The sequence below is a fragment of the Pezoporus wallicus genome, unplaced genomic scaffold (genome assembly GCF_028554395.1).
Source record: "Pezoporus wallicus isolate ANWC-B61680 ecotype Strahan unplaced genomic scaffold, APGP_CSIRO_Pwel_v1 contig_749, whole genome shotgun sequence".
NCBI lineage: Eukaryota > Metazoa > Chordata > Aves > Psittaciformes > Psittacidae > Pezoporus > Pezoporus wallicus.
Genome location: NW_026641327.1, coordinates 1075010 through 1088239, shown reverse-complemented (window position 1 = coordinate 1088239; position 13230 = coordinate 1075010). Strand labels below are relative to the sequence as shown.

Sequence of the window (13230 nt, the reverse complement as noted above, 5' to 3'; positions counted from 1 at the left end):
AAATGCGATAGTCTGGCAAGAAGGGTACCAAGGCAAATGGGAGTGCACCTTTTTTCTTTCATCCTTTTGTCTGTCATCATAGAATCATAGAATTGTTAAGACTGGAAAGGACTTTAAAATAATCTAGTTCCAATCATCCTCTGCCATGGGCAGGGACACCACACACTAAACCATGTCACCCAACACTCCATCCAACCCGTCCTTAGACACTGCCAGGGTCCCTACAGTGTAATCAGAAAAAGCTACCAAACACAGAAACAATGTCTTTAATCTTGGTGATGGTCTCTCTCTCTGCCCTTCCCTTCCTTCCAACACCATCTGCTGTCTGCCATTCTACCCAGGGCACCATATACTCTTATCATGCTTTGCTAGACTGTAAGCTGGGTTACCTATTTACGTCTTGAGTTCATTTTGGTTCTACTGCATTGCCAGAATTTCTCTGAGGAATGCAAGAGAAAGAAAATAATTGTTTCCAGCAGTTCATGATGTAGAAAAATCTAATTAAATTTCAAGGGATGCAGACAGCTTCCTTGCACTAAAGACTTTCCCCTGCTGAATTGCAAAAAGCATATTGCAAATAACAAAGCATCTAAAACTTAAAAGTACACCAAATAAAAAAGCAAACAAAAAATTGCCACAAGGATGTTTTATGCCAGAAATCATTAGACAACTGCAATTGAAAGGCCATTACCAACTCACACTATAATAAAAGACATTATAATTTCAGTCTGAACAACTAGGGTGACACTTTCTACATTGTATATTTGTCTCCCATGGGACACAACTTGACACTGCTGTTTATTAATGTAGGTGATAATCATAAAATGAATGACTGGATTGATAAGAGTATATTGAGAACAGCTGCTAAAAATAGCTAAAAGAACAATGCACATTGTATCTTTATTGGAATCCTTGAAAACAAACAGGAAAGACTGTGAAAATTACTGAAAGTGTGATATAATGAAGGCCATAGCATTCAGAGGAATCTGAATCACGTTCCCATCACAACTAATTCTGAGTTTCACTTTCTTCTTATAAGAGCAGGAATCTGTCCTAACTGAGCAAAACAAATCACAGAGGTTATTAGATATTGGGTAAAAGGTAGGTGTTTATCTCTGTATTGTAATATCATCTATATTTGTCAGGTTAGAAAACTTAACCAGTTTTAAACTAATGTTGTTTCTGGATGCCAGCCAATTCTTCTGATAATTATCATCTTTTTTCCTTCTTTTACCATTTCAGTTATTCGGGTGCTTCCTAGCCTGGGAGACACGAAATGTCAGCATTCCTGCTTTGAATGACAGCAAGTACATCGGAATGAGCGTATACAACGTGGGAATAATGTGCATTATTGGTGCTGCTGTTTCATTCCTTACTCGGGACCAACCCAATGTGCAGTTCTGCATTGTTGCTTTAGTCATAATATTCTGCAGCACCATTACTCTCTGCCTTGTGTTTGTACCTAAGGTAAGTGAATTTGTTTAGCATGGGTCTGGATTTTTTTCCTTCTGTTTTGTAATTGTGATTTAATATGTAAAAATTCATCACCTTTTCAAGTATAGAGCACATGTGTGAATTCTAAACCAAGCCCATCTATAACTGCTTGTCTGCGGATCCTGAGAAGAAGAATATAGTTTCATGAGGTTTTGGAGAAAATGGAATATGCAAAGTTACAGGAATGTAAATACATGTGTTTCTAATGCCTATATCTTTACTGAATGTATGACTGGGGAAACAAATATTGTTTTCTGTAATTTCAGTAGCCTCCATTTTGAATTTTTGGGAACTTTTTGGAAAGGGTGATAAGTGGGGATTCGGGAGGGATAGGTCCAGTTGTCTGCTCTGCCATGTTTCTTACGTACCCTAAACAAGATAATCAAGATCTCTGCTTCTATACCTGGAAAACATTGCGAGCTTTTTGGTTCACTGGCATGCTGTAAGGCCAACTATATTGAAACCTCTAAGGTATCCAAGTATGGTTTTTCTTCAGAGGAAAACTGTATGTACGCCGCAAATATTGACACTGACAATATGTTTATTAATATGGAAATAAATGGACTAAGTGAAGCAAAGACTGGGAGGCATACACCTTCATTTCTTTTTGCTCTTTTGAGCCCTGAAGATGTGTTTGTTGTGCATTGTTGGAAGAAATGAGAAGATACTTGCCCACAGAGGGATGGAACTTGATCATTTCACTTTAGACGGGAGGATGACAGATCTTGTGTGAAGGGAAACTGCTTTCTACATAAGCTTTTACTTTAATAAGGTCTCAAGTTCTGGAGAATGTATTTGATATTTTAAAGTAAAATATACAATTGTATTAATTTTAAGTGACTTCCATAGACCTAGCTTACTACCCCAGATTAGCTGTGTATACAATTGGGTATATGAAATATTTGCAAGGCAAGAGTCAAGAGTCAGATCGTCACACCTCTGGAATCTGATAATAGGTTTTCAAAGGAACAGTGATAAAAATGTTATGACTCTTTACTGGTCCATGTTCAATCATGTATTGAGCAAATTATAGCAAATAAATCTGGTGCTAAATGTCATACCTTGGTGATGGTTCTAACAGGGGAACCAAGAACTATATGTGCAAAAGGAACAAGTTAATAAATTTATCTCAAAGTTTTCCCTCTGAAAGAAATTAGAGGTACAAACTAGCAACAGAAGCTGACTTCTGATCTGCAAAATGGCAAAATAATTCATTCTCCAGGGCCGACTAACCAGGATGTTTTTACAAGTTCTGCAATTCACTTCTCAAATATTAAAAAGCTGTGCAGACATGCATAGTCATATTTTTATTCTGTATTTTAGGGAAGAATCACAACTTCTTTCTAAATTAAGGGTGCACTCACAAGCACAGCAATGGAGAGTACTTCAAACTACTGCAAGATTTAAGTGTGTAAGCTGCATGAAAATGCATATTAAAACTCTGATGTCAAAAAATACGTCCACAGAATGTCAGAACTCTCTTCAAAGAGACAATATTATTAATGCTGTGACATGCTCTTCTGCCCCTTTCCTTTCATGCTTCTTTGCCCATCCTTCTTTTCTCTACCACAGGCTCTGAAATGACTTTTCTGTTTCTTTCTTTAACCCCTTCATCTGCTCCTCTTTTAAACCCCAGTTACACTGGCCTTATTTTTACTCTCAGTTCTTTCTATCCAAAATACAAGCATGAACCATAGCATTCTAGTGTGAAGTACTTCATCTCATTCTGTGTATTGTCAGGTTTCCAAATACTCAGCTATTTTGCATTAAAAATGGTCATTGTATAAGCTAAAAAAGAAAAAAAAAAAAAAAAAGAAGAGTTTGAAGCAGGAGCTGGAATGCAGCACTTCCAATGCTCATGTGAGTGCTTTCACAGCTGGAGAGTTCTTCTCACATTTTGCCCCACATTTCTTCTCGCCATGCTGTGACACAGTTACAGCAGGACGGCTGGCAAGCACTCTCTCCTTCAACCTGCTCCAGCACAGGTTTCACAATAGCCTGCCTGGACCCTGCAGAAGATTACACCTGACACCACCCAAATTGTACATCTAGGTAAGATGTCAGTGTGACACAGGCACCAGATCTCTCCCCTTAAGAAGTATGTAGTCAATTATTATGATTTTGGAGACAGGGAGATGGCTGGTGCAATATTTAAGTCTGTGGCTCATCAGGTGTGGGAGATGATAATGAATCTAGGAAGACTGCACTTTTCATTTGTTAAACTGTGGCCAGAGAGATGCAAGCAGTAACGTTGCTTTGGGGCAGGTGAGTTACTTCTCTGCTATACAGAGTAAAATGTAATCCTTTTAACTTTTCTTCAGCTGTCTCCTGGGTCAGCAGTGCTGGAATTTAATTTTGTCCCACAGCCCTTTTAGGAATCTGACTAGGCAACTATTCAATAATGTAAGCAAACTAAGGAACAAAGCATGGCATTTCCTTTCTTCTTGTCAGCTCTACTAATCTTATTTACTTATAATATGGCAGTTACTGTACTTCTCCAGTTAAATGTTCACCTCACTCACTGATGTTTTGTTCAGCACCAAATTCCTCAGGAAAATGTGAGGAAAATCCCATAGTAGAGTAAAATAGATCAGAGGAAAAATGTTCATTCCTTTTTCCATTTAAGGCGTCCTCAAATACAAATGATAGCCATTATACTGCATCTTACTTACAGTAACTGAGTAACTGTAGATATTCTCATTGTCTGATAGAAAATATGTCCAAATATTTTTTAAACTACTACAGATTTCTGGGTTCAAGGATATCTTGCAGAAGTGATCTGCAGAATTCAAGCATACATTCTATATATTTTTCTGGTTAGAAGTTAATTAGGTCTAATTAACTTTTTAAGGGCCAACATGCCTATAGCATTTTTCAGGAGAATCATTATTTCACTACTTGATGGAAAGTTAGGTCCTTATTTCATGCCACTGGAGATGCAGAACAGTTTCATGCTCTGAGGAACAAGAGGAACCAATTCCAAAATGGGGCTATACCACCAAATCTGGCTGTGCTTACAGAAAGATTGTCCCATCTCTCTTTCCAGAAAACTCCACACTTTTGAATTTATGATGCCATGCCTATGCTCTCAGGACCGGGAGCTCCTTCAGTTTTGCCTGTGTATAAATATATATGTACACTGCTTGACAAGTAATGATAATTCTGTGTTCTCTAGAGTAATCTGAGAAGTTTTCTCCCCTTTGCCAAACAGCTAGTAGCTTTTTTCCCTCATGTAAAGGTAATATTTTCACATTGTCACTGAGTGTCACTTATATTTGCTTAAATTAAATATGTTTAGGGTTAACCTTATGTGACTCGTTTAATTTATATGAACAGATTTGGTTTATTTTGGGTCAGTAAAACCTAATTAAGTTTCTGCTATCTCCAGAGTGCAATCTTCCATAAGATCTTTTGGTTAATACTCCTGCTTCCTGCCTTTCTCTGCATGAGTGTTACTTGTAACAGTAGGAAAGGAGAAATTTCAGATGAAACTGCTTGGGAAGAGATGGTATTGATGGTGGATTTTTTTTTCTTAAAGAAAGAGTATATCCTTTGAATGTATAAAGCTATCAAAGAAGGTGAAAACAATGCTTGATGAAATATTAAAATATATTTTAAATGCAATGAAAATAATTCAGATATAGTTAAAATCATTTTTCCTAATTTTTAAAACTTCCCTTTGCAAAATTATTTTAGTTCAACCTATTCTGTAAAGTTATTCAGAAATTAAGTACGGCACATGGCAAGCAGAGCTCACTTTCCAGAATTTTGTACTTGAAAGTCAGAAGAGAACTCTTTGCCTTTCAATAATTTGAGCTACAAAAGAAATAGCTGCAAAAATAAAACTCTGGACAGGATTTCTTAAGGCTTTTAAACCTTTCAGCTCATTACACTGAGGACAAATCCAGATGCAGCCACACAGAACAGGCGATTTCAGTTCACTCAAAATCAAAAGAAAGAAGATTCAAAAACATCAACATCAGTCACCAGCGTCAACCAGGCCAGCACGTCTCGACTAGAAGGACTGCAGTCAGAGAACCACCGCTTGAGAATGAAAATTACAGAGGTATAGTTTAGTGTATATATTGCCCAGGCGCTTTTTTTAATTACTGTTTTTCATCACAATTCTATAATCTGCTTAAAGGTTGACTACTTTTTCGAGGAACAAAATTGTTTCTCAACAGAAAGCTACTGAAATAATAAGAAGCAGATGATTTATAGGAATAACAAATTAATACAGCAGATACTTGGCAGGTATGATAAAATGAAAATGCACCTTGGCAAATGAGACTTTCCCTATTTATTTGTAACAGGCAAATTACCCTGCTGTTCCACATGGACACGCTGAGCACTATAGAGCAATAGCTCTAGAAGTATAACCTTTACATGCAAGTGTAAACTTAAGAGCTATCTTTGTTCCTGTTTATGGCTGAGCTCAGAGACTGCTGTTGCTGTTACTTCTCAACCTCTCTGAGAGTTCGCTCAATAACTTGCTAGACAGATTTTTACATCTACCATGAAACAGAATTACATATCTTCTTAAGGTGGAAAAAACCTTTACGGTCATGTAAGCTGATCCTTTTGGCTCAAAAGCTGTGAAGTTTCTTCAGTCTCTACTGAGAGAAAGGCTAAGCACATGGGGTGCATGAATTCCACTGACAGTATAACATGTATGTTTTTAATTATATCTATCCTTGCTCAGGACCACAAACGATGATAATCCACCTTGCAGACTGCCCATTTTGTGAGACAAGATAACCATAACCGATCTATATCTTACAAAAAATTAACCTGCTCTTGCCTAGGTAATGAAGTATTCTTATACACTGAAGAAAAGGTATTTTATTGCAACCATTACTTCTTTATCTGGATCTTAACTAACAATTGCGTAGGTAACCAAAAGGTGTTTACTCAGACTAACAAAGACCCCAAAAAACAAAAGCACTCTCTGCCTTGTTAAAGAAATTTAGTTCAGCTTTGCCAGTTCCCTCTCATGTGAGAGCCTTGCAGTTTTTAATGAAGGCTCAGCTGGCTACTGACTATTTCACTTTCTTTACCCTACTGGTTTATTTTTGCTACTAAGTCTCCTAACTCACAAGATCTCAGCCTGTGCCTTGCAAGGCTCACAGGTAAGTCTGGTCAGGTCAACTGAACCATATTAGTGCACTACGGATCTTTTTAGACTTTGCTTAAATAGATTAAATACCCAGCACCAGTAGGTCCAAATAAGCGTTTCATTGTCAAGGGGATTTGAAGCATGCCTTACTGCGGGCTGGCAGCTACATCTCTGGCTTATCTACCTTGAGTTGCTATGTCCCAGTTCCATAAGGAATCAGTGTAAATTTAAATTCAGCATTTTTAAAATTCAGATAAGCCAGTAGTGAGTGAGATATACTCTGAACACCACATCCTGTACAAGTGTTCACAGAGAGCATCCCAAAACACCATTATGATACTTGTACCTACTTATTTTCTACCAGAGCTGTAGCCAACTGAATACCAGTTAGCCTTTTTTGTTTCTTCCTCCACACCTTATTTCCATTTTTTTAAGTCTTTTAAAATTATGCTTGCAACAGCAGTTTAGTGCTAACTATCAGATAACACGGTTTAAGACACAACATATAAAACATGGGGTAGTTTTTAAATCAAAAACTAAAACTCTGAGTTGGATTTTCTTCAAAATTTCACACACACAGTGGCACAAGTAAAAGAAGTCTAACAGGACTCTGTCTCTCTAAGGTAAAAGGAGTAAAAATAAATCTTTAGGAAAACAAAATATTCCTGTAGAGTTGACTGCAGTCACTCACATGGCTGGACATGCCCCTGATGCTGTACTTCACTTATATTCTCCTGTATGATCAATAATTTGACTCAACAAAATGGTTATATCTATGCATGCTGCATTTGTACTCATAAATAATAGATAGTTGAGAGGTTTTCAGTCTGGGCTTTCTAATGCCCATTTCTTTCTCATTCTTCAGTATATCTGAATTGCTTAAACTTTCAACTACTGAAGCTTATTCTTCTCATGTCCGGTGTGCAATATCACAGCTGAATTCATCTTGTTAGTTGTAATATGATTTATAGAAGTAGTGTTGTAGTGCTGTAAGAAAGGTGTATTTGGCACAGGGTGGAAATTGCATTGCCACCTGTCTTCTAGTCTAATTACAGAAAGCCACGAAGTCATTGCAGATACCTGAAATGTAGACTTGGATTTTTAGGGATTCATATTCTTTCTCTTTTGCAGCTGGACAAAGACTTGGAAGAGGTCACAATGCAACTCCAGGACACTCCTGAGAAAACAACATACATTAAGCAGAACCACTATCAAGATCTTAATGACATTCTTAGTATACGGAACTTTACAGACAGTAAAGGTGAGAGTAAAATCCGTTAGTAGCTTAACCCACCCAGATTTTGAATAGCAGTTTCATTGGATTGGTTCCTGAGCACTCAGACCTTGGTAAGAGCCAGAGCTCTAAATATCTTGATTGTGTTGCAGAAAGCATGCAGATTCACATAATAAGCTATATGGTACCCACTGAGTGGTTATTTCTCTGTATGTTTTCTTCTATTGTATGCCCTGTGTGTGTAATACACATGGTAAAGTGGAAAACTTACAAAAGTGTACTTGTGTTCAGAAGTCAAGTTTTCTTTGCTGCCTGGAGGGAGGAAAGTCACAGAATGTTTCAGATCTTGTGAGAGTTAATCAAGCCAGCCTTCAGCAGTAGGAAGCCCAGTTTAATATGTGTTTGTCTGAGTAGGGCGCTCAAATCCTGCTTTTGGGCGCTGCTAACAAGCACATAGAAGAGAAGCATGTAAATATTTCAGTGATGGTTTGGACTCTAAATGGAGAATTGAAGGCACTCATGTATGAAAATTCTTCCCTAGGAACTGATACAAAAGGATTTCATGATGACTGTAATATTCCTAAGTTGTTTCTACTGTGTCTCTTGCATTGCTCCCTAAAGAAATACATGTGAAAAAATTGCTTCCATTAAGGCTATTTTGCTTTTGGGAAGCAATAAGATCTGGTTCATAATGCAATAAAGTGGAAGTCGGGACACCCAGCTTCCATTTCTGACTCTAGAATGTATCTACTTTGTGACTTTTGGCAAATGACTTTTTACAGATGAAAATTACTATAGTGTGTGAAAAACTAGTTGCCCTGTGTTGGGAAGTCGCAGACTTACATGTTTGCTGCAATGAGAGGCTTAGGCTTCCTGTTGATGTGGCAGCATAAGCTTGGTTAAGTGGAACAGAAGTTCCTCCTGTAAATATAGTTGTTGAAGAATAATTTTAGAACAACAGTAATGGTTCACATACGCTTTTGAAGCCTATTGACGTTTTGGTTGGATAAGGTTGCTTTTTCATGCGCCTTTTGTTTCAGCCTGGGTATACAATTGGTTGTGTAACTTGTGAGGAAAAAAAAAAAGAAAAAGGAAGCGCTCCATAGAGTTCCCAGTGTCCTTTTTAAAATTAAAAAACAGAAGGGGGGAAAGGAGGAAAAGGAAAACGTAAATAGCTGCTGGAGGCGTGTGATTATTGGGCTGAGATCAGCAGCAAGAACTAACATCAGTGAGTGGGATGAGGCAGTTTTACCAAGTGTTTGAAAGGAACACATAGAATGTTCCACTCATGTCAGATGCTCCAGGAAAAATGATAAATCATGAATAATGTTTCAAGCAGAAAAGATGCAGTACATTGTGCCAAATGCCCATCTGAGTTTGGGTTGGAGAAACAAAAATGATTCTCAAGAGATACAACGAGTATAAATTTAGGATGGGATGCTTCCCACAGCAGGTTGCACTCCATTAGCAGTAGGATGCTGGCAAAGAAATCAAGGAGAAAATATAACCTTTCTGCACTCACTTGTGGCTATATCTACAAAAGACATTGATGCCTAACTGCTGCTTTAAGCAGCAGAATCCCAGGTTGTCCGTGTTCCTAATTTCCCCCAGTACAGTTCCCCAAATTCTACATTTCTGCTGTGAGGTATATATTTAAAATCACCTGTAAGTACTAAGCCCTAATGTACGGAGTAGCTTGCAACTGTGTATTATCAGGATTTATAGGGTAGATATTCTGCATGCTGAAATCACTGGGCACAGTTTTCTGAATGGACCTACTACATAAAGCTCCACACAAAAGAGGGAGGTAAAGAAGGACTTTTTTCCTTGGCCCTCTTTATACTGGACAGGTTAGAGCATCTATTCTTCTTGGAATGAGGAAGAACCTGGATCCAAATTTGCAGCAAGTAGTTGAATCTTGGTCCCACACTGGGTGGTGAATGCCCCAAGCATGAGTATTATGAAGTATCCTGATCCTGACTCAAGTGACATTAAATATTCATACTTCCAGGCTCTGAGCCACCATGTCCACAACCCTTGCTAGCCTTTTCCTGTCTCTCCATTTCTTCTGCCTCATGTTCTCTCTGTTTCCTTATTTTCCTGTCCTTTAGCTACATGTCTGAATCTGCTATTCCTCTCACTGCATCCATTCCCAATAGTCAACCTCTGTGCTTAATTTAAATTTGCCATTCCAATCAAAATAACAAGGCTTTGGAGAATTCATGCTGCTGACTCACTGCTGCTACTGTGCAGATGCAAACAGACATCACATAAATGGTACTTAAAAAAATTCTGGCCCTTACGGCTATAGGAAAGCTAACTCTGACTGACATAACTATGTTTTCTGTAGCTATGCATTTCATGTAACTAACTTCCTGTAAATGAAAGTACAGAACCTTGAAATTATGCATCCTTGATGGTACTTGAGCAAAGCTTTGGAACTGTGAATAATTAGCATGACCTCTGGAAGTGACCATGTCTCTCACCTCCACCGTGCACCTGAGGAAGCCAGTCCAGTGTTTTTAAGGTGATGACAAGGTTTGTGCCTACCTTGGACATCGTAAAAAAAACGTGAGCTGAGAGAGTGGGAGTAGGATAGAGAAGAGAGATGTTAAAAATAGCAGCTGACTTGGAGCTAAAAAACGTAGCAGATCGTTTGCCACATTGGCACTGTGGACATGGCTGAATCCTGTCAGTCTCCTTTATAAAATGTCTTGCTGTTCTTAAGGAGTTCATAGGGAGAATTTCATGTAGTGTATTCCATTGTTATTGCTTGCGCAAATTCACTGCAATTCAGAGAACTGATAATAACACAGGACTTATGCAATGCATCTCAAAAAAGTCCTAATAAAACTTTAATGTCATAGTACACTTCAGTGGGTTTCTCATCTGTAAAAATTGTCCTGAGTTAAAATTACTAACTTCTATAGCCAAGTGCCAAAAGAAGTTATTTGAATTTTTCCCCTTTCTTCCCCACCACCCTTCTTTGCATCAAATATGGACTTAGGATACAAAATTTAAATTACTTTAACCAAAATAGGCAGACACAGCTGTTTACTCCTATAACTGCCTGACCTCAGGCAAGGTTTCCTAACTTCAGGATTCCTGATTAGTTATTAACAGCAACAGCTCCTGGTGTAGCCCAGGAGGTCTTTGCCAACACAGGGACTTCTTTATGGCTCATTCCAGTAGATCTCATTTAAAGACAGATATTATCAGAATCACTCATCTCTTGTTCACAAACCTCTAATGTCCCTGAGACATCTATAACAATTGGCTATGTAAGAAAAGCAATTAGGAAAATGCGGCTTGTAGCTTATGGTTTGATTGCTTACTTTTTAATGCAGGCTTTTTGTCTGCACTGCTGGACAACTTTGTGTGGTCAAGCAGTTCCCAACGAGCTCCATGGACTGCATCTCTGGGACCTCAATCAAGTGGTTTCCTCAGCTGAATTTAAAAGAGCATCCCTCTAACTTCTAATACATTCTGCAGATGATTTTAAGTCACTGTGTCTGCTAGTGACCTCAGCTCTGTGCGCAGTGCAACATGAACTTCTCCCCTGGCATTTGCGGGATCTGGTTGCCTTGCTGGAGCAGCAGGGCTGCATTACAGCCTGGGTTTGAGGCAGGAATGGGCTGTGGGTGAGACCAACACTTGGTTCGGGCAGTTCTGTTACTGGCAGTGCCGTTCAGCAAAAAGAGCCAAGCTTGGAGACACGGCTGAGTTTTCCAGGCTGACATTTGGAAAAAGGAGGACAAATGCTTGTAACTGTGATGCTGTGTAAAGAGGAAGGTTGTGCTGCACAGCTCCAGGGAAGAAATGCCCTGGCACGGGCACAAACCAGAGCTTCCCAAAAGGGCTCCCTGTACTCATGTAGCTGGTGTGCCAGAAGCAGGAGAGACTTTGTGAAGGTAGAAGTTATTTCCACTGTGCAAGTCCTTGCAGAAATAAGAGTTGAAAAAATACAGAGAGAATTTCCTGTATGGTTGTGGGGCGGGGGGGTAGAGACATGTTGGATAATTTTGCTATGCTTGGAATCGTACAATCTTATTCCATTTGACTTCTATTTGACATTTTATTATATGAAATTATTTCTGCATGAATGATTCATAGATTGCAAGGGGTTCATATAAAGCCAAGCTCAGAAGAAATCCTGCAGAAGAATCTCCATTTATTTCTACCTTTGACAGGACATTTCAGAGTAGCGCATTAGAGAAATTCAAGAATGACAACCATCCTATGGAAAGTACATAAGAAACAAGAGGCAGCCTTGCAATAGTCCCCACTTATGGACAAACCGTTTTCTCAGGTTCTCTTTCTGCAGGCACCCTTGCTTGTTCAGAAAGCTTTTTCTGTTCTGAGCCTGAAAACAGCCTTTACTCATTGCTGTAAATGGACCGGGAGCATTCATTTACATGTCAGATATGCCTACATACTGTCAGTTGTCACCCCACTCCAATGTTTTCTAGTGTTAGTTTTTCCCCATGGAAAAGCAGCTTAAAGGAAAACAGATTTCAAAGGCATGTTGCTCATAAACGTCAAGCAAAACAGAGTTCATCTGTGACAGAGGGGAGAAATATTACTTCCATGAAGTTAGTGTGATTAAAGCATTAACCCTTAGATTGAAACCACAGATTCAAAGGAAAGGCTTTCAGAAATAACTCCTTTCAAGGAACACTGTTTTAAGGAATGGATATAGTTCATTATATGCCTTGTATATAGAAATATATAGAGATACGTACACTAGTTTCTATGAAGCCTAGCAAATGGATTCCAAACCTGAAATTGGAGCTTGTTTCTATTTCAACAGGGAAACCAAACTACCAGAGGTTCAGTGCCTGCCCTTCCTTGCACAGAATAAATCTGTAGTACAGGGAGTTTCTTCTGATTTAAAGTAGTATAAATCAGAGGACAATCTCGCTGGTTTTTCTTTCAAAAACTCTTCCTTTCAAAACATACCCACCAGATGTCACGATTTAGACTGCCCGGTGCTGTGAGCTTAGTTCAGGAGACTTTTTCTGATAATACCCATCAGACAATGTGATCCTTTCAGTCTTTCCTTTCATTTTAATTTTGCCTGGCTAGTCATGTTTCCCAGTCCAAACAGAACTGTGAAAAATTACAGCAGATTTTAACAATCTGCCTCTAGCTTTAAAGTTTCCAGAGTTCTTGAGTAAATCAGCAAGGTTATCTCTGCCACCTCTTATAACCCATTATTAAACCACATTTGCTTCTTTGTGGAGCATAAAATATGCTTTCTAGCAGAGAAAAAACAACAGTGGAATTGAAGGATGCAGGGCAAAAAGGAGTTCTGCCATCCAGTTGTAAGCCATGGGAGGAATATTGCCAATAAAGTGTAATGATGAAGATGTTTAATAAAGCTGCA

General features: G+C 38.6%; 1 protein-coding gene across 3 annotated transcripts in view; it reads left to right on the top strand.

The window, feature by feature from the left end:
• The window catches only part of GABBR2 (gamma-aminobutyric acid type B receptor subunit 2), a 445865-nt gene that overhangs the window by 419692 nt on the left and 12943 nt on the right, over positions 1–13230 (top strand). For all 3 annotated transcript variants that reach the window (XM_057423018.1, XM_057423019.1, XM_057423020.1), the window contains 3 exons: positions 1243–1467; positions 5378–5560; positions 7742–7871. In XM_057423018.1, coding sequence (XP_057279001.1) covers positions 1243–1467; positions 5378–5560; positions 7742–7871 — 538 coding nt within the window. The remainder of the gene's footprint in view (positions 1–1242; positions 1468–5377; positions 5561–7741; positions 7872–13230) is intronic.